Source organism: Atractosteus spatula, chromosome 1 (assembly GCF_055471065.1).
Source record: "Atractosteus spatula isolate fAtrSpa1 chromosome 1, fAtrSpa1.hap1, whole genome shotgun sequence".
Lineage (NCBI taxonomy): Eukaryota > Metazoa > Chordata > Actinopteri > Semionotiformes > Lepisosteidae > Atractosteus > Atractosteus spatula.
Window position 1 is genome coordinate 15330720 of NC_142706.1, and position 25808 is coordinate 15356527.

General features: G+C 37.7%; 1 protein-coding gene across 1 annotated transcript in view; it reads right to left on the bottom strand.

The window, feature by feature from the left end:
- Nucleotides 1-2441: 2441 nt before the first annotated feature.
- The window catches only part of synpo2a (synaptopodin 2a), a 41143-nt gene continuing 17776 nt past the window's right edge, over nucleotides 2442-25808 (bottom strand). The window contains exons 2-4 of the mRNA XM_088906255.1: nucleotides 14376-14527; nucleotides 10230-11050; nucleotides 2442-6809 (exon numbers count right to left, since the gene is read on the bottom strand). Coding sequence (XP_088762381.1) covers nucleotides 4417-6809; nucleotides 10230-11050; nucleotides 14376-14527 — 3366 coding nt within the window. The 3' untranslated portion in view covers nucleotides 2442-4416. The remainder of the gene's footprint in view (nucleotides 6810-10229; nucleotides 11051-14375; nucleotides 14528-25808) is intronic.

Here is a 25808-nt window from a genome sequence, read left to right on the forward strand (position 1 = left end):
ATGATGTTATACAGCACACTATACAGCAGATAACCAGGAGGAATTAGCCATCAAATATTTAGGGCCAACATATATTTGCTCAGCAGCCTATAATTGATCCAACCCTATGAGCCAATGCAGAACGCCAACATCAAAGCAATGCAGAATTTCATTTCTCAAAGCCTTTGACTTCATTACAAATTTACCATCATTTCTATCTCTATTTTTTAAATTTACTCGATACATCGTTTTGCTCTTAAAGACACCAATCTCAATATAAATAAACATAAAAAATATAAAAGGATATTCAATAAATAGAGATTATTTCTACATTGAAAAGATGAAGGAAAGAACAAAAACACTTTTCGGCTATAGAACCCTCACACATTGTGCTTTGTTTTATTTCCACTTTTCATTGTGGAATTAATATCTTTTTGCTGCTTTGCAGCCTATATGCAGGCACCGGTCCCCACTCGAACCCAAAAGAAACTGACCTCATTATCTTTTTCATTGAAACCTGGCCTTTCATGTGGATCAAACACTGTATGAGGCTGGTTAATAGTGAGCCACCACTGTCTCAAACTGTGTGCCACCACCAAAGTCCAAACACAACAAAATGTAAAAATTAAACCCACTTACTGCCATGTCTGTTCCAGTGCTTGCTGCTTATTTGGTTTAATATCTTCCCATCAGAGTTTATGTTTTAAAGTACTTTGGTTATGCAGAGTTTGTTTGCTCATAATGGTTAATGGAAAGATAAGACAACTGTCACAGTGGCATATTGAGAATCCAGAGCTTTAGGCATTTGTTACTTTTAGCCCTGTCAGGATGATATAATTAGAGAAAAGGAAGCCTCCCTTTTTAAATTCAATATTACATTGAATTTCTAAGGTAAACCAAGTAAGAGCTCAGTAGAGTACTGGCACATATTCCCTTGGCAACTGCAGAAACATTAACATTGTCCGATAACATTCTTACATTAGCAGGATTATTTTCACCATCATCTCTTTAGGGATAATTTACACATGCCTATAAACAGTCTTTAAATATTTTACTATGCATCATGCACAGATTTTTAGAAACAATGAGCAAGCTGTCATTTAAATGCTAAATATTTTGTGTATTATGCTAGTGTTATTTGAAATTACAATGCATGGCTGTTAAAGGTAAAATAGCAATGCTTGCAGTTGGTTATAGACACTTCTAATGGAACTGTCCATTGTCAGAATGTCATTTAATCCTGGTAAGGATTGTGGGATCTTGGAGTCAATCCCAGAAGCACTATGGCGCAAGACAGGACGACACCCTAGATAGCATGCCTGTCCATCAGTTGGCATCCACCCACACACAAACACAATGTGGAGAATCAAATTAACCTAGCTGCATGTTTTTACCAGGTGGGAGAAAATCAGAGCACCCAGAGGACGTCCATGAGAACACAAATGAAACATGCAAACTCCACACAGAAAAGTGCATCAATTTGGAATTGAACTCAGGACCCAAAACCTGTGAGACAGCAGCCCTCACTGCCATGCCAGTGTTTGCCTGCTTCTGAAATGTTGCATAATAATTGTAATTAAGCAGAAGAAGCCTGGGTATTGAAATCTTATAGCGCTATAGTGCATATACTGTAGATCTGTATTTAAAAGCTATGACTCACCTGCTACACACATATCACTAAACCAGAATGTAATGGTGGATTTCCAGTGAGCACAAGGGAACATACATAAAAAGCTTCTATCAATACTATGTTTGTAATTCACAACTAGCAGGCAAGTCAAATATGTATTCAATCTGTTTCTAAGTTATAATTAATGGTAGTAGTAGCATAGTCAGGAAACGGAGATATCAACATAATGATATATGCTTAGAATACCTTGAGAAACAGAGTAAACTGCTGGGATAATAGCAATTAGACTGTGGGCCTCAAACAAGCTCTGGCGGGCTGAAAGCTCTGTTTGCCCTTGTCAATATATTTTCCTTCATGACATAAAGCACGTTTTTTGTAATACAAAACTACAAAGAACAAAGTTCAGGGAATGAATAGAAAAGTAAACATCTTCCATTTCTTGTATTGAAGACTGTCTGAGGAATACAATGATGAAAAGATAGAAAAGCTCACCCCATTGAAAACCTTTGCATCTCTGTTCTATTAACCTGACAACAAGAAGCAAATCAAAAGGAAAGAAATTACTTCCCAGTAACTAAATTGTCTATTCCTTGTCATTTTTCATTGGTGTCGTAAACAGTAAAAATCAAGGGTAAAAGAAGTAACTGATTCTCCCTCTATTTCTATCATAGTTACTGGAAAGTAATACAGCAATGTGAACCATAGTAAATTAATGAAAATAGTAAAGAGAGTGTTGACTTCAGTAAAATAATCTAAAAATACACAAAAGTATTGAGGAAAGAATAGTGACATTTGCAATCATGCAAAAGCAAACTGAATAAAACCCAACAAAAATGGATAAAGGTGATTTTTAATAGTACAGTGAAGAAGCTTACAGAAAGTGCACCATGGAAGAAAACACATACAAGAAAATCAAGAGGAAAAAGACAACAGTTCTGTCCAAATTGCTGCTTTTTTCTTTGGTTTAGAACCACTTGTATTTTTTGTGCTGTTTTTTTTTTGTTGCATAGATAATGTTTCACTATGACTTTTATACCTCTGTTGCCTTTGTCACCTTGGTTGTTGAGATTGAGTGAAAATAATGCAAGGTGAAATCACCCAAAAAAATAAAAGTACTGAAGAAGCTCATACAAGGAAGGATAAAAGATTTTCTTCTCTTGCTATCCTTACACTAAAATGTGAGGGCCATAGCTGGGAAGCCCTGGGTCACTAGGACAACCAGAGAAACACAACCCCCCTCCCACTCCTCCACCAAGACCCATTAAACAGATAAGCAAAATGAATGCACATTACAGGTTAAATGTAGGGGTGTCCTACTACACGCCAGGCTAGCAAAAGGTCCAAGTAACACCACATTTCTCAAGTAGGGTGTAATGAATCGAAAGCAAATTGCACAAAATCATAATGCGATTTGGATGAGACCAATCCAAATATATTCCACCTCCACTAGTTATGGCCCTAACAATTAATTATATAAGACATATTTATTTTGTTTCACATTCTTATGCAGTAAGTAAATGTGTTTTAGCAAATTAAAATTGCTAACGTCATCTGTAATCTTACATTCTATATCTGCCACCCAAAGTCTACTATCTAATCTGTTTCTCTCAATTTTTTTCCTACTTACATAAACAAACACATCGAAACAAAACAAACAAACAAACAAAAACCAAATGGACAAATTTTCCTTTGTTACACATGGAGAAAAAAGCCCTCAAGCACTATAGCATTTTCCTTAATAACATTTTCTCTTCTATGCATCATTTACTTTTTCAGCATCCCTCTCTCACCTACATCTTTCTTCAACATTCAAAAACACATTCTCTCTGTTTAATTAACAGAGGGTATTTTAGCTTGTGAATCAATACTGATTCCCACTTTTATGTCATTTCAGCAACGATACATGTTGCATATATTTCTAAGTTGAATTAATTGAATGCATACAAAAGTGCCCCTTCATGCACGCATGTAAGGGTATACTTATGAATCACTGTAAACATTAGATGTTTCAGTCTTTGATTGACCACTTATGAGAACAACTAAAAAGGTACTATCGACTGCTGTATTTCACAAACAAACTCTACTGAATCAGCTCTTTAATATTAAGGCTTGGCTGCTGATACTACAAGGTTTTACAAAATTATCTTGTTAGTGCAATAGCCTACCATAAAAAGTATGGGTAAAAAGAAAAAAAATGACTTTCTGAAGATAGAGCAAGAAAAACTCAAAAAGCAACATTCACTTTGCTTGAAAAACCAAACCCCATTTTGACTTATCACTTACAGGAAATTCAGGTGATTTGAAAAAACTTCTTAAGCTATATTTGGAACATATATATATAGGAATTTGACTTTGCAAGTCTCATAATCCCCTCCATAAAAGGGGTTGTTTGAGGTGGTGTCCTAAAGAAATTTCTTTTTGCACAGAAACATTGGATCATAGAAAATACCGCACATCAATAAACACTGGCAGGTATCTTGATTAGCTGGTACCCCTTAGGGTATCATATTATGAAATTAGGTATTTTGTTAACACCATCTTTGTCATTTTGAATTGTAATATTGAATAGTGAATGACAAGACAGTTGCACAGAACTGAAGGTTCCAGATTATTCATATGAAAATATGAAATACTTTTCTCAGTAGTAAACGGCAATGGTCAGCTAGATAATAATAAAAACAATAAATAAAAATAAAAATCCACACTGCTAGGGACATAATGTATATGTCACCAATTGCCTTTCTGTTATCAATCCATATCGTGTTACTTCAAGCAAAGTGTAGATTGCTTTTCAGCAAACAATATTTCTATTCCACCGTAGCTGGCTTCCACACCTTGGCTGCTACTCCGGATTTTTTGGCTGAGAACTTAGGTCGTGGCGCTATAAACAAAGAACTGCCAGTGGTGGGCCCTACGTAAGTATTAGCAGCTGGGCTGAAGGAACCATCATGTGTGACAGGTGAAGAAACAGGCAACCCATGGGAGGATTCTCTGGCCATATAGGGCTGATGATGGGAGACAGAATACGTAGCATTCACCTGTCCAGCTGGCTTCATCGGGGCTACCGCATCATATTCAGGGGGTTGCTTTGGTGGGGCAGAGAAGGCTTTAGGTGGAGGGCCTTTTGGGTCAGAGACTGGGCCGTAGGTGAAGAGGGCAGAGTTTAGCTGGTAAGGCTGATGCTTCATGACATCAAGAGCATGAAGGACTTTGGTGGTGGTTTTCCCTTTGGTCTTGGTCTTTCCTGTGGGCCCTGTCTGACTCTGAGGCTGACTTTTAATGGCCCCCGGGGGATAGGAGGGTGATTGGATGGGGTTGTACGCCAGAGGAGGAGGTGCTCGGATGTTTGATGAATATTTCCAAGAGCTAGGCAAAGAAGGAGTTGGTGATATGGATCTGGGTTTACTGGCCTGGACAGTGGAGGAGTCTACCACAAACTTCTCCATCCGAGACTGCCTCTTGGCAAAAAGCTCAGCACCTCTTCCTCTCAAAGCTGGCATCTCAAAAGCTGGCCCCATGCCCCCAGCAGAAGCCACATTGCCAATCGGAGTGGAAGGTGGTGTTTTTGATGTATGTGTGTAGGCTGAGGCCACTGAGCGGGGTGCCGGCGGAGACACAAAAGCATTGGCCGCAGGTTGTGGCTGACTCCACATATTAACTGGCTGTTGAGATGGGGAATGAGTTTGAGCTGGGGTCCAGGTACTTACTGGCAACTGCTGTTGCTGAGGTGGACTCCATACGTTAGCAGGTTTTTGCTGGGCCGTGGCTTGATTCTGAGGCTGACTCCAGGTACTAGCAGGTTGCTGGTTTCGTGCCTGAGTTTGGGGCGGGGTCCATGTTCTTTCTGATGGCGGATGTTGTTGTGGAGGGGCTTGAGCAGGATTCAGAGCAGGAGTGGGGGCTTCATTTGGTGGTGGTTGGGAAGGAGGAGTCTGGTTGGCAGTTGCAGGTGCAGGAGACCAAGGAGGGGAGGCTGGATTGATGGTGGGCTTTGGGGCAACAGGAGGAGGAGTCTTCTGCTTGACAGCAGGGGACTGCAAGAAATTGCATGCCTCGGCACCTAGACTGAGATAGTCTTCTTCAGGGCCTGACTCAAATCCTGTCAGGGGAGGCCGCTTGTCCCCTTTGTTGAGGAGATTGAGAAGTACTGGGTTGGGTGACACTTTTGGGGCCTCTTTAAAGGTAAACATAGGTTTAGCTGTGCTTTTCTTCCTGGTCTCTTGAAGGATCCCAGTTTTGATAGCGGGAACAGATATCCTTTCATCTCGAGATGCTATTTGCTCTCCAAAACCTGTCGGTGACCAAACCTGGGGTTGAGCATTCACGGGAACTGGGGGAAGAACCACCCTGTATTTGTTGTCTGAGTAACTTGGTTGGTCTGACACTGGACTGGTTACACTTTTGCTAGGCAAAAAGGGTGCTGCCATTCTATTCTGAACCCCTGTGAAGGGTCTGGCTGTTCTGTTGGTAACACTAGATTTCTGCATATCATTGGTTTGGTGATGTACCACTCCATTCACACTCTGAGAAAGGCTATATTGCTGCTGCTGATGTTGTTGCTGTTGTTTTTGAACATTAACATCAATGTATCCCTGGCTCACATGGGTCTGGTTCTCTGCTTTGGATTGTGTGTAGAAGTTTTCTTGGTGAGAGGTGTGCTGCGTAACCTGAGCACTCTCTGTTGTGGCTGGTTCATGAGGATCTTCCACTGGTATCCCCTTCCTCCTCATTTCTTCCTGTTCAGCCGTGATCTGATCCACCCTCTGCCTGCGCTTGGCAAACATCAGTGCCCCTTTGCCTTTGGTCTCGGGCAAACGCTCCATCTCTTCCTGGTTGTCGAGCTTCTTCTCAATCTCTAGTAATCCGGTGTCCCAGTCGAATGTCACTATACGAGTCCGGCCCCGAGCATCCGTAAAAAAGTCCTCGTCAATCTCCGACTCACTAGTGGCCAGAAAGGTAACCTCAATTGCGTCGTCCTCGTCACCTTCTTCTTCTTCGTCTGCTTCCTCCTCCGGCTCCTGCTCTCCTGTCCCGTAGCTGACTAGTGTAAACTTCTTGGCCCTCTGCCGGTGCTTCTTGAACATCAACACCCCCTTATTGTTGGGATTAGGTGCTGCAGTCAGCAGCAGAGCAATGCGCTTACATTTAGACTTGGCCTCTTTCACCTGCTTCTCAGACAGGCTCTCACTGCGCCTTAGCCCTGGTGGTTGAGAAGGAGAAAGAGATGAACCAGTCAATATAAATCCAAAACAAAACAGCTTTTTTTTTAAATTCAACCATCATCCATTTTTAATGCCTTGATATTCAAATCATATTTTGAAATACAATTTGTTGGCTCCTTTCACATGGGCATATGAGAACAGTTTATTCCTTTCACTGCTTCCATTCAACTCCCCCCAATAACCACTTTGTTAGGATCTTAGACAGGAATTTCCTGGAAAACCCCAGTTGGTAGGTTTTGTAGCCCATCGTTAAATCACCAAATTTTAAATTTAAATATAGACTGTAGAACAATTCCATTGTTAACAAAACAGGTGATTTGTTAAGTAAATTAAGTAATTCAGACATTATTATGGCTACGTTCTTAGTTCTTTCCAGGTATTAAGAACCAGAGTCCATTTCCTTGAACAGATTACTTATTTGATTTATCAATAGTTTACAGGTTGTGTCAATCTTTAAAAACAAATGATATCCAGTACTAATCACGGAAAGTCCCAGTCTAGTTTTTTTTAGACTTTGGTTAATAAATAAGATAAAAAATCAAGTCCTGTAACCAATTAAGGATACAAAAAATGCAGTCAGAGCAATGTCAACATAAATTATGACAAACAGAGAGAGAAAATATTAAAGATGCTTTAAGATGTATATTTTAAATTTATTTGAATATACACATTGAATTATGGGTATGAATATTGATTGATTTTTTCCTCCAATCACAATCCTAAAACAGATGACACTTTCACATTCTGCCTTTTGCACAGTTATGCACAACCTTACTAACTTTGACTCATGTGCTCAAATAAGCGGAATGAGAAGTCATTAAACAGTTCTGTCTGCTGTACTGCTGTGATTGGATAATGAGCTAATTAATATACATACTCATAATTCTTTGTTGCTCTTCCCTAACCTTGAAGGGTGTTAATTTTTAGAATATATATATATAAATGGATAACATACAGTCTTAAATTTAAAAGTTTTCAGTTACAGTACATTTAGACATGTAACACATATTATTATCAGATATGGAGTCTAATGTTGCTGAGTGAATGTCCATTAATCAGACTCAATTATTGACTATAAGTCCTTTCTGAGTGATGTTTTTGGCACCGAAGTATTAATCACTGTTATTAAGTGACATGTACTGAAATATATATATTAATATTGCCAAAGTTGATACAGATTTTGGAAAATAATATACTGTACAATACATAATACAAGTCGGTTTACTGGACTTCTCTTTAACGGTCTTCGGATTCAATGGATAAACTGCTCAAATTTTGTCTGTGAAATCAAAGTCTGTAAACTACCAGACTTTCCCCACAATAACAGGGGAATCCACGAATAATAAATCAAGGTATATTAAATAAATGCAACACAGGTTTAAAATTAAAAGGAAATAGCAATGGTGCCCTGTAGTGGTAAGTCAATTGCTTAGGATGGGTGGTTGTTCCGTACGCTTTATCACATTCTATACAGTATATTTATGACACATTAAATATTTATTACCACAATGTATATTTATGTTAAAAAGGGCACAGGAACAACACCCTTTCCCACATTAGTCTGTCAAACCATAGGTTTCCTGTAATAAAAATAATACACTGTAGCTTTATACAGGTAAATATTCACATAACTGGACCAGTATACTGTATAATTGTTTGTTATGTTATTTGTCATAAACTTTATTTACCTTCTTATAACAATATTTTTTTAAATTATTTTTGGTTTAAACATAAAAATACATTTTTTACATGGAAATTTTTACATTAAAAGTTTAATATGGAGTAAAATAAATAGAAACAAAGCTAGAGTATATTATTAGAAATGCTATTTTTGATTTTTCAATTGCATGCTGAGATTCAAAGCAAGCTACAATACTGTAACCATATAGCAGTGTAATGTGCCCATGCTTTTGCGCGAGTACTAATTTTACTGTATGACGAAATAAAGATGGCTGCAAAACCCCCATTGGTGTGGGCCAGCTTTTGCGAAGTTACATCTCATCTCCTATTAATTACACCCATATACTGAAATTAGTTTCATCTTCTATATGCAATGTAGAGGGCACCTCGCCATTAACAGCCTTCTAAATCTTTTACTAAAGCTGTAAAATCTGATGCTTTCTCTGGTAGTCTTTGTAAAATTAAGGCAGGGATATTTAAAGCTAAATAAACCAATTTAAAATGACTTCCTATTGTATTAGCTTTAATCACTGAATCATTGGATTATAGGTCCCCTAAATTAATGACACTACTAATTTGTTGCTTTATAAATATTTATTATATTTGATTTTAATAACTTATGTTTTTAACTAAAACCACTCAAAGTACAGTGATATGTCAGTTGGTAGCCACGTGAAAGCTTTAATTACTGTTTATCTAGTATATCCTCATCATTTGTTTAATTTCTAATAAGTGACTTATTTAATAGTAACTTTGCCTATGCAGTTTATGTTGACAATTGCATAATTATACCCATGAGGTACACATAAATTAGCGCAAATGGTGTAGGCATAAGATTTTAAAAATAGCCTTGGAATTCAGAATGTGTTAGTTCAGGAGATCCTGGGATCCTGAATAAGTCCTGCGGCTGCACAATTTTTTTAGACTCCCTGCAGTACCAAATACTTTCCACAGCGTCTTAGTTATTAAACTGAAAGTACAATAAACAAAAACCTGTAACTTGTTTATAAATAACAATAATACAGAAAAGCCTTCTGACAGTTTTCAAACTAACCTCAGAATCTAGAAGGCAGCAGTACTGGGCAGTTCACTTTTCACCCCAGTTAAGACTTGCAGTTTTAAAGGATCAGATAACTGGCCAGGACTGCATATGCTGGTGTCTGTCAAACTCACTTCTGCAGGCATCATCAGCCTTTGGAGCAGCTCTGATTTTATTCTTATCTACTACAACTCCAAGTAGCACAGAAGTCACCCTGCGCACCCACTTCAAATAAATCCAACAGACAAGGAAACCCAGTTGAAAAAATAAACCAGTGTTACACACTCTTTAAACCTGTATCTTTCCATGGATGGTACATGCCAGCAATATTTCAGAGTTGCAAAATGTGTTGATATGTTAATCCAGACATTCAAATAGTACTGTAACCAAATTGATTTACAAATCATATTTCTTCTCATATGCTTTCTTTCTCAATTGCTCCACTCTGCTCCCCCAAATAAAAACAGCATTCCACTTTGTTTGGGAAGCTGCCACCCACTGCACAGAAGCATGCATTCTCAAGAAAAAGAAAACAAAACTCAAGCACATATCATCCATGCTAAATTAATTGGCATTAGCATGCCCACCCCCAAACATGATAACAGGCAGAAACAGAAATCCGTGCTGCTGTTCTGGATACCAGGTGAAGTGAAATGAATGGGATCCAAAATGTACTTACTAGAGTGCCTCGGCCGGTGCTTGTTGGGTCTGCTGTGATCCCACTCTGATTCTGAGTCCCACTCCTCTGCCTGCTCTGCACCCTCTGATGAAATTCCAAAGGAGACAGAAGCAGGAGGTGCTTCAATGTGCCCTCCTTCCTCTTGAGAATCAACACACCCACTTAGGCTGGACTCAGTCCTGCAGACCACTATCTCCCCCCACCGCTTTCCTTCCTTGGGGTGCTCGAGGGTCACCTCCACCTGGCCGAGGGAGGATGAAGAGCTCACCGGTTCTCTCCCTCGCCCCTGGTCTGTGATATCCCCCCTGATCCGAGGGAGGCAGAAGGACTGGACCGCTGTGGTGTGGAGCAACTCAGTCTTGGAGCCGCCCGAACTGACGTCTAAGCTGCGGTCCTTTTGCAGGCCCCCTAAAGTGCTGCGTTTCTCCCCCCAAGGGTTGGTGCCTGGCGTTACGGAGGGGTCTCCTTGGTTGTGATCTGAAAAGGACAACTGCAGCTCCACCACTGTTCCAGGTGTTACCGTCCCCTGCTTTGCTCCCCTGCAAGATGTCTCCAGGCTGCTACGTTCTCTGAGGTGGTCTTTCTCCCTGTTTGGAGATTTGGCCTGGGCCTGCCTGGTTGCACAGGAGAGGTCCGTGTCACTCTCTGTTTCACCGTAGTAGGCTTCATCCTGGGACTCAGAGATGTAGAGCTCTCTTGGAGGTGGAGCCCCACGGGACGGCCAGATCTGGAGAGTGGTGCTCGCCAGGCCCTCGTTGGGTATGCTTTCATCAAAATACATCTTCTCCGAACTGGGATCCGAGAGCTCGTGCACACCGCACCTGCATCAGAAAAGGCCAAATCTTATGTCACTATTTTGCTGTGTGGGAATTGAGTTGCCTGTGTAGTTTTCAGGTCTTTGTGGGATCAGCTGGGATTTGGGGATATCCATAATAGCTTTTCCTAATTTTAATTTATAGAAACAGTGAAAATACAGGGAGGCAGTGAACAATAAGTCAGGGTCTAATTACAGGGACACACCATGCAGTGTGTAAACTTGTGTACTTTCCAAACCTTAATCAAAGAAGATCTGTGACAGAGATCCTATTTCAAACCCACTCAATGAAGTGTAACAGAATTTGATCCTAATGGTTTTTCTTTACCACAGTACACATCTCTGTAAAAGGAGTGAAAATAAAACACGGTAAAGAAACTTAAATTATTTCAACATTAATAGTGTATACAGTATAGTATATGAAAAAAATCATTACTTAATTTTAACAGATGATTCTCGGATATCTAAAGAAGAATGAACAAAAAAATTGGCAGAGGCACGGGATATATTTCAGAAACTACACAAAGTCCATAAAACAACCAGATGTTGCCTTTAAAAATGTAAACCTGTCATTTGAGCAGATGTGAAGAGACAACAGAAATGGCAATGTTTATATTCACAGGCCTTATTTGTTTAGAGAAGACCTCACCTCCCTTCAGTTCTTCTGGAGAGAAAAAGTGAATCAACACAGACCCCTCCATGAAAGCATTTTCTTCACTCCCCAGCTTTCTGAATTTCCAGATTTCCTTCTTTGCACTTTGTAGTATAGATTGTGCTCTACTGACTTGCAATGTTGTGTTTGAAAACTACTCCAATTGTATACACATAATGTACAGTACAAACGTAACAGTATATGCTATATGCTACTCATTTCTGGTTATGCCTTACAAGCTCACTCCTGCTTTTTTTCAGAAAAAAATAATTAATTGAATTAGTAAAACAATTCTGCAGGTTTTCTGTTTTCCTTTCTTAGAAGACAGATTTTGTTTGGTTTTTTTTCTTTTTCCTTAAAAGCTAGGGTTGTAAAAAGCCAGGATTCTCATGTCTAAGTGACAGACTGAGTGACAAAAGTTTGGTAATGCACCATCATGAAGTTAATGACTCCATCTAACAGCTTGCTTTGGGCTCCTATATTTCCAACATAAGCTCAAAATTGGTTTCACCTAAGTTTCCTTCTCAATGAAATAAATACATTTAATACAATGATCATGGATTTCTTTAATACTTTCCCATATAGGAAACTAAATAAGGTGTAGTAACACAAACCCTTCTTCTTCCTATGCGTACCAAACTGGCACCCTCCCCACTACCTTCCAAAATGCATTTCTATTTTGAACAATTAAAAAAAATTAAACCACAACCGAAAGACCTGAAGAGACACAGAGTTGCACAGTGGTTAACAATGCTGCCTTGCAGCGCTGGGGCCCAGGGTTTATTCCAGATCTGGGGTGCTATTTGTGTGTTCTCCCTGTGTTTGTGTGGGTTTCCTCCAGGTACTCTGGTTCCCTCCCACAGTCCAAAGGCATACTTGTAGGTTAATTGGATTCTGGGAATATTAGCCCTGGTGTGAGGGTATGTGTGTCTGCCTGTGCCCTGAGATGGACTGGCATTTGGTCCAGAGTGTACCCCACCTTGCGCCAATTGCTTGTCAGGACAGGCTCCAGCTTCCCCACGCCCCTGCTTTGAAAATTGGATAGATGGATGAAAGACCTGAAGGAGATCCATCCAATTTACAATTTGTGCTTGATTTGCAGCATTGCAATTGCATTTTGAAATGTGCTCAAATCTCCGACAGCTGTTTTGCTCTAAAAGGGGGCAGGCAAAGGTCAGATAAACTGCAAATTAGCAGTCTGTCTGCCCATTAGTAATATTCCACTCCAGCTACTGAGCACAACACTAAGTCATAAACTTTGCCATCTAAATGCAAATGGAACACATGTTTATAGGCCATTAATTGCTAGTTGAATAACAGAGGATGTAGAGCATTCAAGCCAAATCTTTTATAAGTCCTCAGTGTCTTGTCACTTCTTGAGATTTGCACAAAATAGATTGATTTATTCACAAAACATATTTTGCTTATTTGAATATATACTGTATATATCTGGTTGTGATAAATACGTGTCTTGAAACAAACTGTATACTCGGTAGTAACTAATTATGTCAACAATTCCACAAGGTAAACTGAACCAATATGATTTCAGAATGAATAGAATGTATATTTTTAGTATGCGGGAGGTATATGATTATGTAAAAGAATAAAAGAATACAAAAACATGAAAAAGAAAAATACACTGGAAACACCTTTTCTTTTTAGATATTTATAAGATTGAAACATAAATTAATAAGATACATTTATCTTATATATATTTTAAGTGCAACACCAGCTTTGGTGAAATATGGCAACTGTTACGTGTCAGTAGCCACGTTACATAGTGCATCAGGGCAGCAAGTGAGAATTTGAAGAGTGGAGAATTCTGCCAGGACACCAAGGTTAAAACCCCTACTCTTACAACCTGTGCCAAGGAAATTGCAATGACCAAGTAAGGCAGGACATCGCCTCCTATAGTACAGTGTTCCCTAGTCACCATACTATGGCGTCAGTTTTGGAAATTCCGGATTTGGAGGAGGAGTGCCAGCTAGTTTCCCTTGGTCATCTCCCATTGTGAATAGATTATCCCTGCTTACCTTCAGATCAGTGACAAGATCAGGCTAAAATGTGATAACAATGCTGTCAGTGTTAAAACCAAACTATGTGGAAAACAGTGCTGTGTATGTGTGAATGGAAAGCAGATGTCCTTAATACACTTCCCGGCGAGGTGCCCTTCACTCTTGTTTTACCAATTTGATTATTATATGTTATGCTAATGATGGGGGTCATTGCAGGTATCCCCCCCATGTTGAATAAAAATAAAAACAAAATTCAAGCAGTCCCACACATATGATAACAGACACAGAGGGGAGATGTTACATAGAGAGGGAGCTTATGAGCTTATGCAGCACAATCAGTGCACAACCACTACTAATCAATCTAGTACAAATCATCAAGAAGAGGCAGTGGAACAGCCAGAATCTCTACTATCTGTGGCTCTCTCTGGAAGCCACAGGAATTGAACCCAGGGCTCCAGTGCTGCAAAAAAACAGCAATACTAGCCACTGTGCCACCTGCTTAGCTATCTCTTTGAAGTATATTACAGTACAGTATGTAAATGTAAGCGATGTACTTTCTTCATCCAAAGGAGACACCATGATTCTCTACTCAAGCCAACTGAGCAGATTACCTCCTTTAATATGGAGACCCTGACTGTGGAAAGATATTAAAGCACATTCTTTACCTTTTGACAAGCATTTGTAGGGTGTCAGCAGAGCCATCTATAAGTGCCATGGCTTCAGAGAGAGCCCAATCTGCACAGGGCTCTCCATTTAAAGATACCACTTCATCTCCTTTACAGAGTCCAGCGCTGGCAGCTTTGCTCCCTTCATCAACCTGGAAGAACATGGCAATGTCAAGGCAACAATTTATGCTGCAGAATCAGTCCAGCATTAGTTCAAAATCCGATCCTTGAAAGAACATGCTTCAGTTTGGATTATTAATAGCACTCCCGCTAAGAATTGAGCACCTAGCTTTAATTATTGCATCTGGCCCATACAACCTTTATATGGAATGGTATGCACACACTGTTTGGATTTTCATAATAAACAGAGTTAATGTCCAAGGAGACAAGCAAAACAGTAGATCAGATGTTTTCCATTTAACAATTTAAATGTCAGGGCTTTCTTTTTCAATTCACATTTGCTTTGCCAAATAAGTTTTTGTTTTCAGCTTTCTATATAAGCAGTGTGAATTCTGCATTACTGTATACTAATTATGTAACATTTAATGAAGCATACCAGTTCAATTATAAGGTATATCTATTAAAAATATTTACATTATATGCTAGATGATGAATGGATTCTTTGCACATTTTCTTTATTCAAAGGACTAACAAAGCTCACTAATAACATTGCTTGTTGGCTTGTCTTGGAACAGCATGTGCCACCTCTGTAAATATTTATTACTACAGAGATAGATGAGGCTGAAAAAAAAACGTTCACCTTTCATACATTTAGATTGTGTAATTAGAAGGTAAAGTACAAGGTTGAGCTCCACTATCTTGGATTTCATATAAAGAAGTATCAAACAACACATAAAGCATACAAGGCTTTAATCAGACTGAAAAGGGGTATGTCTGACCATTATTACAAATACAGTACATTTATAGTAATGGTTATCATCTCTGATAGCTTTCTTTTCAGCTGAATCGTTAATCCATGCCTTTAACTAATCTAATTACTTGTTTAGACTAATATTTACCTGTTTCTATAATCCTTTCTTGGTTTCAGAAATACTCTACGTACCCTGTTCCAGCAGTGTCAGCATACAAAATTTCATGCAATCTCTCTTTCATTGAGCTCATGCTCTTATTTCTATCTAAACAGTTCTTTCCATATAAGGTGAACAGACAAATGAACATTGAGATAATGTATCAAACATTTGCACATTTTTTTTTGTTTCCTTCTGTAGAGGTCCAATTGGTTATCTTTTGGCTAACACACCTGAATGAGTGCAGTTGTAAAACCGGTAATAATCAAAGCTTGTGATTAATAATTTGGCTGGAACAAAATTCGGGCTTTGGGTTGAAAACCACTGATGTATAGGACTTAAAGATTTAAATAAACTAACTCAAAGATTTAAATACATTATTTTATTCACTTTTTATCAGTATGTATTCAGATGGAGATTAAAGACACCTGCTTCAAATATGTTGAGAACTATAAGAAGGCAGTTTATCAAACTATGATATGAGTTTCATATTTCAGCTCAAGCTCTGAGGAAGAATTTGAGGGGTTTGCCAACATGCACCAGCAGATCCAACCTTATCTGGCTGCAAGCTCCACAGAGGCTGACAGTAGAGCTTTGAGCTGAGAAACTTCTGTTAAAATAATGCCACTTGACCCAGTTAGTGTTGTGCCAATTAGACATCACTGTTACCAATTTTCTAGTCATCATTGGCTGGTAAGATGATACAGCCTCAAACCAAAGATGTCTTGGCTACAGAGCTCAATCTTAACTCAAGGTAAGAGTCTTTTATGGTTGAACCACTCAGATAATCCCCTGAATACAAAATACATTTTAAAGAAAATGAGTCAATTTTTGAGTCAATCCATTAGATTTTGAAATACACACTGGAGGAGACAGAAAATTGGCTTACCAGACACCCTTAACCATTATCCTTAATCCTTAATCCTGAAAATAAAAAAAATCAAAGCTCTCCAACTAAATCATATTTTTATGTTCTATGTACATTTTTTAAATCTCATACTCATTGCAGATCTGTGCCAAAATAGCACCACAATCTATTGGAAAAACAAAAATGGAGCTCTTGAAAAGGAGAAAATATGACTTTCATAGAATAAAAGCAAGAAGGACTGGTCACCTTTTTATGATAGTCCTTCATGAAGTAAACATTCTGAGTGACTATTTAAAATCCATTAACTATGCACCAAGCAGTTCAGAAATACTGTACGCCAAGCAAATATCAAAAATCAATTTCAGAGGAATTCAGATATCAACAACAGAGGCATACAGATATCAGGAATAAATACCAAGTAGAACTTCCACAAACAATTCTCACTATTTTCAGTGCCACAGTTCCTCAGTGAAACTTCAGATACTAGAAACTTCAGAGTTTAAGGGCTGAGAACTTCACGGGTTTTTAAATAACATCGTCATGTTAATGCTGATGCAGATATGAGACTTCTTATATTGTATAGGCAAATCAAATATGTTTTGTTGGAAGATTGATTGACAGAGTTTCATCATCCTTATACTGTACTTAGTCCTGCCTATGTACCATGGCAGTTAACTGCCACAGAGATGGAAGTATAGTATATTTATGGATGCTGTCCCAGCTTACATTTCCCTTCACAATGGGAAGATGTACTGTACAAGACACAGGGCAAAAATATCAAGCTACAACATGGATAGCTACAGGACATTAACATACACATGCAGTCTATCCTTGATCAACTGCTGCAAATGACAGCTTCTAAGGTCAACACAATTCAGATTGTGTGCCAAAAATTTAGGGTAGATAGTACTTCTGATATGTATTGCCCACTAATACTAGACCAATAGCTGCATTACAAAATAGTACTGCAACTCATATAGTCCATTGAATAAAGGTTCACCCCCTTCCAATGATGTCCCATTGTCTTGAATTACAAATGATGTATGCTCATACTTTATGGTTAAAACTACAAAGAAAATGTTTACATACTTAAACACCATTAGTTTATACTTATTTGATCAGGAAACCGAGACAACATTACTTCCCTATAGCTATTTAATATATCTCTTGACAGTGGCAATTTCATTCCACTGGCATTCTACAGTCTGTGACACTATTCACATACCCTGGGAATTTTTATGGAAACTGAAGAAATAGCTAGATAGATGGTCTTCTTAGGATAATTGCCACTCTGTACAATACTACTTTAGTTGCATAATGTGGGTGGGCAGGGGAAAGTGGAACTGTGGAAGTATTACTGTTTTTCCAACAAAGTGTTGAACACCTGTTCCTCTCAGCACTGTTTCTACTTGTGTGGCCAGTAGTGTGAATGAAGAGAATGCAGGCCACAAACCCTTAGCATGTGTGACCATTTGTATACTTGTACTGAATGTGTGAAGACAAAGAAGCAAATGGCAGTGTTCGTTTTGCAACAGTGTCACAGAAGGAATCCCAGACCCACGTTTTGTGATTCTTTTTGCTTTATAAAAACGTACATTTCCCAAAAGTACATTTCCCAAATAATCAAAGACTCCTACTATATATTTCCTTCTTTACGATTACCACAATTTCTACTTCTCTGCTTCTTCTGACCTATGTTTGGACTGCTGGGCATCACCCACACAGGTGTTGAATTTCAGGGCTGGACGAAATGGGTCCCCCCTACAATTTGTATAAAATATTTCTGGATCCTTTTGGGATGAAAATGCAAGAGATTATTAAAGAATTACCCTTTTCTCATACTTATTACATAGATAATCATAGCATACAGGATTTATATAAAAATGTAAAAGCTATTTTACAGATGTACATCAGGAGAAGCCAACTGTTTAGCATTTCTGTTGCAAACTCTGGATGTCTGTTGTTTGTTTATTCACTTACTCCATTTAAATTGTGTGACATGTTTTCTTCTTGGGGTGGTTTACAGAAGCAATTGGTTGCCTTCCTCCTTTGAGTATAGAAACAGCAACAGCAAAGTGTATTTCCAAGAAACTCAGATAATAATTAAGCCCATAAGATACTACACAGCATGAATGCTCACTAGAGGTTGGCACAGCCACTGTGTTCTCTCAGTACACAGAACAACCCTGTCATGAACAGCACATTATACTGATTAATACAAATGTGCAAATGATCCCCATGATATTTTTTACCCTATGGATTATATCAAGGATTCTATTTCATTAATAAAAACATCAGCAACAAAAAAATTTTTAACCAACAACAAAACAAAATGAAGATAATGTAATATATTTTTGCCATCAACAAATGTAAAAGAAATGCGCTGTTCAGAACAGTTTGTTTTACCAAGATTATATTGTCACAAATTGCATGATCTGTCAGATATTTGCCCAGTCTTGAATTTTATGTACTGTAAATCTTGGGTATTCTGGTATTTGTCAATTCTATAGTGTTTTCCAGCCCTCCTATTTGAATATTGTCTATAAAAGAATACAATAATAATTGTGATAATTGATATAAAAGAGGAAGAGCAGTGTCCTAGTATAGATCCCTGTGGTACCCCCCTAAACATATGTACAGACATATGACATACAGACATATGTATTTCCTCAAATACCTACAACCTGTAGTTTAAGAATTAACATTTATTTTGTTAATCTGAATTAATCTTTTATGAGGATTTTTATAAAAAGTTAGCAGAAAGTGAAATAAACCATGGTATATGCTCCATGTGCGTCCATTACTTTTGTTAATTGTCCGAGAACTCAAAAAAGCTAGTTAATTAAGATCAACCATACTTAAGCACCAGTTGACAATACCTGAGGATCCTACAAAATCTAACAGGACACAGGAAAAAGCCATGCTGCTGTCATTGCTGTGACCTTAGCCTGTCATTTCCTTCCTCCCGACAATGAGTAATATAGAATAATACTTCCTTGCTGCCCAGGAGGACTACTAAAGTGAAATCTAAAATAAAACAGGATTTTAAGAAGCACATGCAGTAGTTATATTGGGAGATTCTAACATTCAAATGACAGTTGATAAGAAAGTGATGCCAATCAAAACGTACAGTAATATTTACAAATTTACAGTATATACAGTACACTGAATTGCTCATACAGTTTCAGCATTTCTGGATGAAAACTTAAGGATTTTGAGATTAATTATCTTGAGGAATGACAAATTAAAAAAGGTTTTACAGTTGTGTACGGTTTGAAATGGCTGTTTGGTTTGTTTTTAATTAAATTATTAAAAATATTATTTACAGATGAAATAGTCCAAGTAGAACATATTAACCATTTGCCTGTTTAGGGTGTATGAATGCCCTGCTTTCCTTAAGAGACAGTGAACGTCTTGCATTAAATAAAGTAACAGATATTGTATGATTCCACATACAGTACAGTATCTAACGTTCTACACCAGATCAGTGTCAATGCACAGAAATCCCCATGACCAAGGGGTTGGGGTTATTCTCTTCTGTTAGTCAAGCTTACATGTTCAACTCCTTCCTCTTCTCATATCAGAGTAAAAGAAAGGTATCAAGAGAAAACACAGTCAATTACTGTATATGTTTTAAGCTTTAAAATGTGAACATATAAGCTAAGGAAAGCATAGAATGAAGACGAGTATCATCATTTTAGTCTTCATAATAATTAACCCAGAACATTACGAAGAGCAGCCAGTCTTGTTGTATTGTATGTTGTAGTAATATTTGCCATTACCCATGTAGGGACAGGTTTGTCATTTTCCTTCTCATGTAGTGATTTGTGTTATGGTGTGCCATTCTTCTTCATGGTTTGAGTTTGCTGAGATGTACAATACTTTAATGATTTTTTTCTGTGGTAGGTCAAATTGGTCCTCCCACCAGATCCTAATGGAAAGCTCCATTAGGTTCAGTTTTCCAAAGGATATTGGGAAGGTGGTGACTCGAGATCAAAGATTGGAGGGGGGGATACACACACAGGAAGAAAATAATGTGATGGCAGAATGGGTAACCTCGGACAGAAAACCTTGTGCTAAATGGTGAATTGGGGGTTTAGAGTGTGTATGGATAACTATTAGCAGAACAGACACAGCAGTCACTCTGTCAGAATATGTCACTATAAAAACAGTCCTACAGTTTTGACAGGAATTTGAAAAACTCACAATGTGTGTTAGTGACAATTACTTGGTTAACAAGTGAGACCACCAGAAGGTGATACAGTATATGAGCCTATTGGGCGTAACAAGAGGATAAACTACCAGGCAGAAATACAATTTAAACTGGCAGTGTGCAACAATAATCAAAAGTTAAAACAAATGTCAGTGATAACAGTTTAAATTAATAGTTAAAATGAATTTACTTGTAAGTACTGTAAAGGGATTAAACTGAAAGTGCTAATATTATTAATATCTTACTTATCACATTAATATGAATAATTTCTTATTAATATCTTACTATATTTTAGCTTAATACAATACAATATATTTAAGTATATGTAATTAAACTCAAACACGGAACACAAACTCTTAAATTAGAAATAATCAAACTGATGAAAAATTTCAGTATTCTTTCTTGTACAGTTGTTGAGAATTGTGTTCACAGTTCTGATATTTGGCCACCAGGTGGAGACATGCAATTAATAAATGTTTCAGTACCTAACTGCTGGAAAATAACATATCTGTATGTTTTTGAGAACAAAGGTTTATAAACCTTGAATTTTCACCCCATCTACATATCAGTGGGTTATATAGGATCCCAGGACCCCAGTCAGCTGTTTCCTGAAAAAAGCCAGGGTATCAGCTTTGACTACATGACTAGGTACAGTAGCTTATTCCAGATTCCCACAACTGTTTGTGTAAAAAAAAACTTCCTCAGTTTTAAAATAACTTCCCATTTCTTCCCTTTGAGGTTATCTAATTCATATTTCACTGTTAATTCAGAAGAGGTCCACTGAGTTGACTTTGCCAATTCCTTTGAGAGTCACTGATTCATAAATCAGGTCTCTTTAAAGTTTTGTCTGTTCAAGACTAAACAAATTCAGTTCTTTTAGTCTAATGAGTATAGCATTCCTTGACATTCCAAACCTGTGGAATAGGCAGCAATCTATTTTGTGATGTGATAGCCACAATTGTACCCAGTTTTCTAACTGTGTTCTTACTAATGCATTGTACAATTCTTAATTTACTGTAAATTCTGCATTTTAAAGATGTGGAGAAAAAAGCAACTGCAGATGCTTCAAAGGTGCTTATTTTGTGAAGCATGGAGAAGGTTCTTCAGTTTAAATGATGCTTCAATTTTTCACAGCATGATATGCTCTAGCTTGATTCAATTTTTCAATCAAAAACATTAGTTATTGTCTGTAGTTTTTCAGCAAATTCTCTAGCACTGCTGTTTCATACTATCCACTTATGTAATCATAGCTCTTGCCAACTGTATCACAGTCAAGTCATTCACTGTGATCAAAAAGTGATCCTACGATGCCAGTGTATGGTGTAAGGTACAGTAATTATTATACTGTACATAATTGCCTATCCTATCATAGCTTCAAAATGACCTCAAAGGAATCAACGTTTTTGAGAAAATTCTACAAAGTCTCACAGCTCTCTCAAGCACCTTATAGAACATGAACACTCATATCACATAACATATCTCTGGCTTGTTCTCATACCAGGTGAGGAAAAATACAAAAATATAAAAAAAAACATGCAACTGGAAATACTGACGTGAATTATGTATTTTAAAGAAGTGAATTACATGCATACCATGTTTACAAAATAAATATTTACTAAATAATTTGCATTTGTGAAAAATCTACAATGAAGAGAGCATTATCTATATCCAAGAAAGACCTTTGTCTGAGAAATTTTGCAGATGGAAATGGGAAACAACAGGGACGCTTATATTGAGAGATAAGGGACTGACAGAACAGTATTACTGAGACATACTGTAAAAAGGATGATCAGACCACTACAATGCTTTGGGTGTAAAACTGCTACTTTGTGGCTTATCGGAATTAAGGCATCACTCATCTGTGTGTTGCGTGATTTGAAAAACAAGCCTTATACTAAAAAGACATTTGGCCCTTCCCTCATCTCTCAGGGCAGCGACGGACAGGGCAGCTGTGGAATTCTTACTGCCTGGAGATTCTGGCAAGCAACACACTTTAAGAACAAAGCCCAGACAAATAATATTAAACAGATTTGTAGATCGTGACACTTAGAGGTCTATAACTCTATGTGAAAACGTAAAAAGGAATTTTAGTTTCTAGCATGGAATTAACCAATACGCCTTTGTAACTTCCAGGCTAATGCAGCTTCCCCAATCTAATTTTACCGTTTGATAAATTCCGATTATGGCTTTAATCACTAACTGCTGTGATGATGATGATTCCAATATAGTAATTCCGATACAGTAAAGGTGATCATCTTCATGCTTTTGAATACATAATCCTGACCAACAGTGACAGCAGGTGCTCAAGTAACATGTGAAGAAGGATGAGTTTTCAGTGTGTTAGAGTAGTTACAGTACTGTACATACGCTCTAGGTTTTCTGTGGTTCTTTCTCTAATCCATAGGATTGCATTACAAGTCTTTCTCAAGAAACAGAAACTGAAAATATGTAATATATATTTTCATGAAAATAAATCATATAGAACATATCCCACTGTGCACTAAATACAGTATACTGTACTGTATACACTATATATATGTCCAAAAAGAACACAAACATCCAGTTATCTTGCATATTTTAGCATGCAGATAGTTTACGATTATTGTACCTATTTAGATAGTAAAGATGGTCAATTTCCATTATTGGACAGGGGGAAGCCCCACTGCATGTTAAAGTTAACCTCTCTTGTGATCTATTCATTGTCTAACCACTTTATCCAATGCAGGGTTGGGGGGAACCCAGAGCCTATCCCAGCAAGCAATGGGCACAGGACAGGATACACCCTGGATGGGACGCCAGTCAATCACAGGGCAGACACAGACGCACACACACCAGGGCCAATTAACCTACCAGTATGCCTTTGGGCTGTGGGCAGAAACTGGAGTGCAAAGCAGAAACCCATGTGAAAAGGGGAGAACATACAAACTCCAAACAGATAGCACCCCAGGAACTGAACCCAGGGTCTCAGCACACATACAGTAGCTCATTGACTTAGAACATAGCTCATTGACACAGAGAACACATTACCCTCCTATTGTGAATGAAACCCTTTTAAAGCGACCTTCCAGGTGTTGTTATGAGGTTCAGTTCCAATTGCAGAGTTTGCCCAACAATTTTGCAATATTTATGGACCACATGTTAGTTGTCTGCTGCTGTGGTTACATTTATAAACGTGTCCAGTCTCAAAAATAGTCACAGAGTCTCTGAAATTCAGTTTGGCTGAAAAAAAACATTCACAGATCATAAAACAAATGCTCACATCCTTCATAGCAACTGCCCTCTGCACTGCAGAAATGGAAAATCTTTTGCTCTCTTTCAAACACAATGTTGATTTATTTTGAAATGCTACCCTACATTATGTTTAGTTTTTTGATAAGGCCTAATTTAATCAAAATGACATTCTCTGTAATGCATTTTTGTGTGGCACATTGACTTTTGAGCTAAATGCTTACAGGTATTTTACTTGTTTTTTCATATTTCCGGCCAGTTGCTGCTGCCTCCTTCTTTCACAATGCGAAAGAAATGGGTAAGCTGAAAGATCTCATCCAGAACTTGCATCCTTAAATCTCTGATAAAATACAAACAAGCTTTGCCAACTTCACCGTGAAAACCCTATATGGCATCGTTAACTAAGGCTGTCACTGGAAACCCCAAAGGAAACAAATCTGGAACCTAATGATCCGCTAAAGAAAGTCAGGGCATTTGCACTTGCCCAAAAAAGGAAGTTAAATTTTTAGATTTTGATAGAAAAAAATTTACTGAACAGAACAGCTTTACTACAGCATGCCTATTAAAGGCTTTGTCCTTGGTAATTTTTCAACCTTAGCTTCACTCAGCCTTTAATTGTCCTGTTTGAAAAACAGTTAATCATCAAATTAATCCTTTTTTTCTGTTATATGATCAAATTTCTGCCTAGGAAATACCATTCACTGTTGGTGAAGAACACGACCCAGGCAGTGTCTGAACTAAACTGTTCAACCTAAGATTCAGATGATTGCATTTCTTGGGTAAACACGCAGGGAAGATGGTTTCTGTTTTGATCATTTTAAGCCTGTTGGGAATGACCCCAAAACCTCGATAACTACTTCTGAAACTGGGGAACTGTAATGAGAAATATAAGACCTGCATTATACGTCTTGAAGATGTATCACAAAAAAACATACTCTGTTCTGTCTTTTCTTTACTATTCCACTTCACATACAGTAAAACCAAACTATCTTGACATACTGTACTGTAGCATGAACTTCCGGTAGTTCTCGTATGAAATAATGTGTATGAGAAAGTCTCTGACTAGGTACAGTTTTAAATGTCAGAGAAAATTACATGTGCTATAACATTCTGCAGCTAGATTATGTCAATTAAAATTTTCTAGGTAGAAGCTACTTTTCAATATGTATGTTTTTACTGTTCTTTTGATATCAGTATTTCATGATGTAGTGAAAATTGTGATTGCAAATTTTAAAGAGTCTTGCAATGCTGTCACAAGGCTCTCCTCGCCAATTGGAATGCTTGGAGCCAAAACTTGATAAAAGCCAGATCCCCAAGTACCACAGTTACAGTAAGTGAGGTGCTCAGTTATTCACAGGGAGGCCACATACAACACAATGCATAGCAACACCTAGTGAAGCAATTCTCTCCACAAAGAGTACCTCAAGGCTTTTAGAAACAAAGTAATAATCTTATTTGAGCTGTCTTATTATAACAACATTATTGGAGTCTTTTATTCCAGCCTTTTAGTCCAGATGCCTATCCCCTTTTTACCATAGGGGAAGGATTCTTAAAGATAAATGGACTATGGAAGAGATATAAAGGTTTTTATTTGGTGGGGTCTAGGATTGTAGACCTCTTATATTATTTCAATAATAGAGAATTGAATGGTGAGAGAACAACCATTTAGCATTAATTCATTTGTATTATTTAAAAAATAAATACCCCATACCAAGTGGAAATCTACTGTATCACCCATCTCTGTCCAAAGGTCTGAAGGACACCTAACTTTAACAATTTTCAATCCTGCGACACATTTCCTGTGTCCAATGTTTGTTTGGTTGAACCTTGGCACTCCTGTACCAAAGTCTGGTCAAACCACATAGACTTCAAAATCTGATTAACATTGGAGTGCTTCTTAGAGAGGATATATTGTATTTTGGATGTATTATTACTTTAAGACTTAATTTAGTTTTATAGGTGTTCAGCAGACTCACAAAATCATAGAAGACATTTCACTGTCCTTTCATCCTATAAAACATACCCATAGTACAATTTTAAACTATTTACAGGGACTGTAATTCTCATTTCTCTTTTACACAGCTTTTGTGTGATGA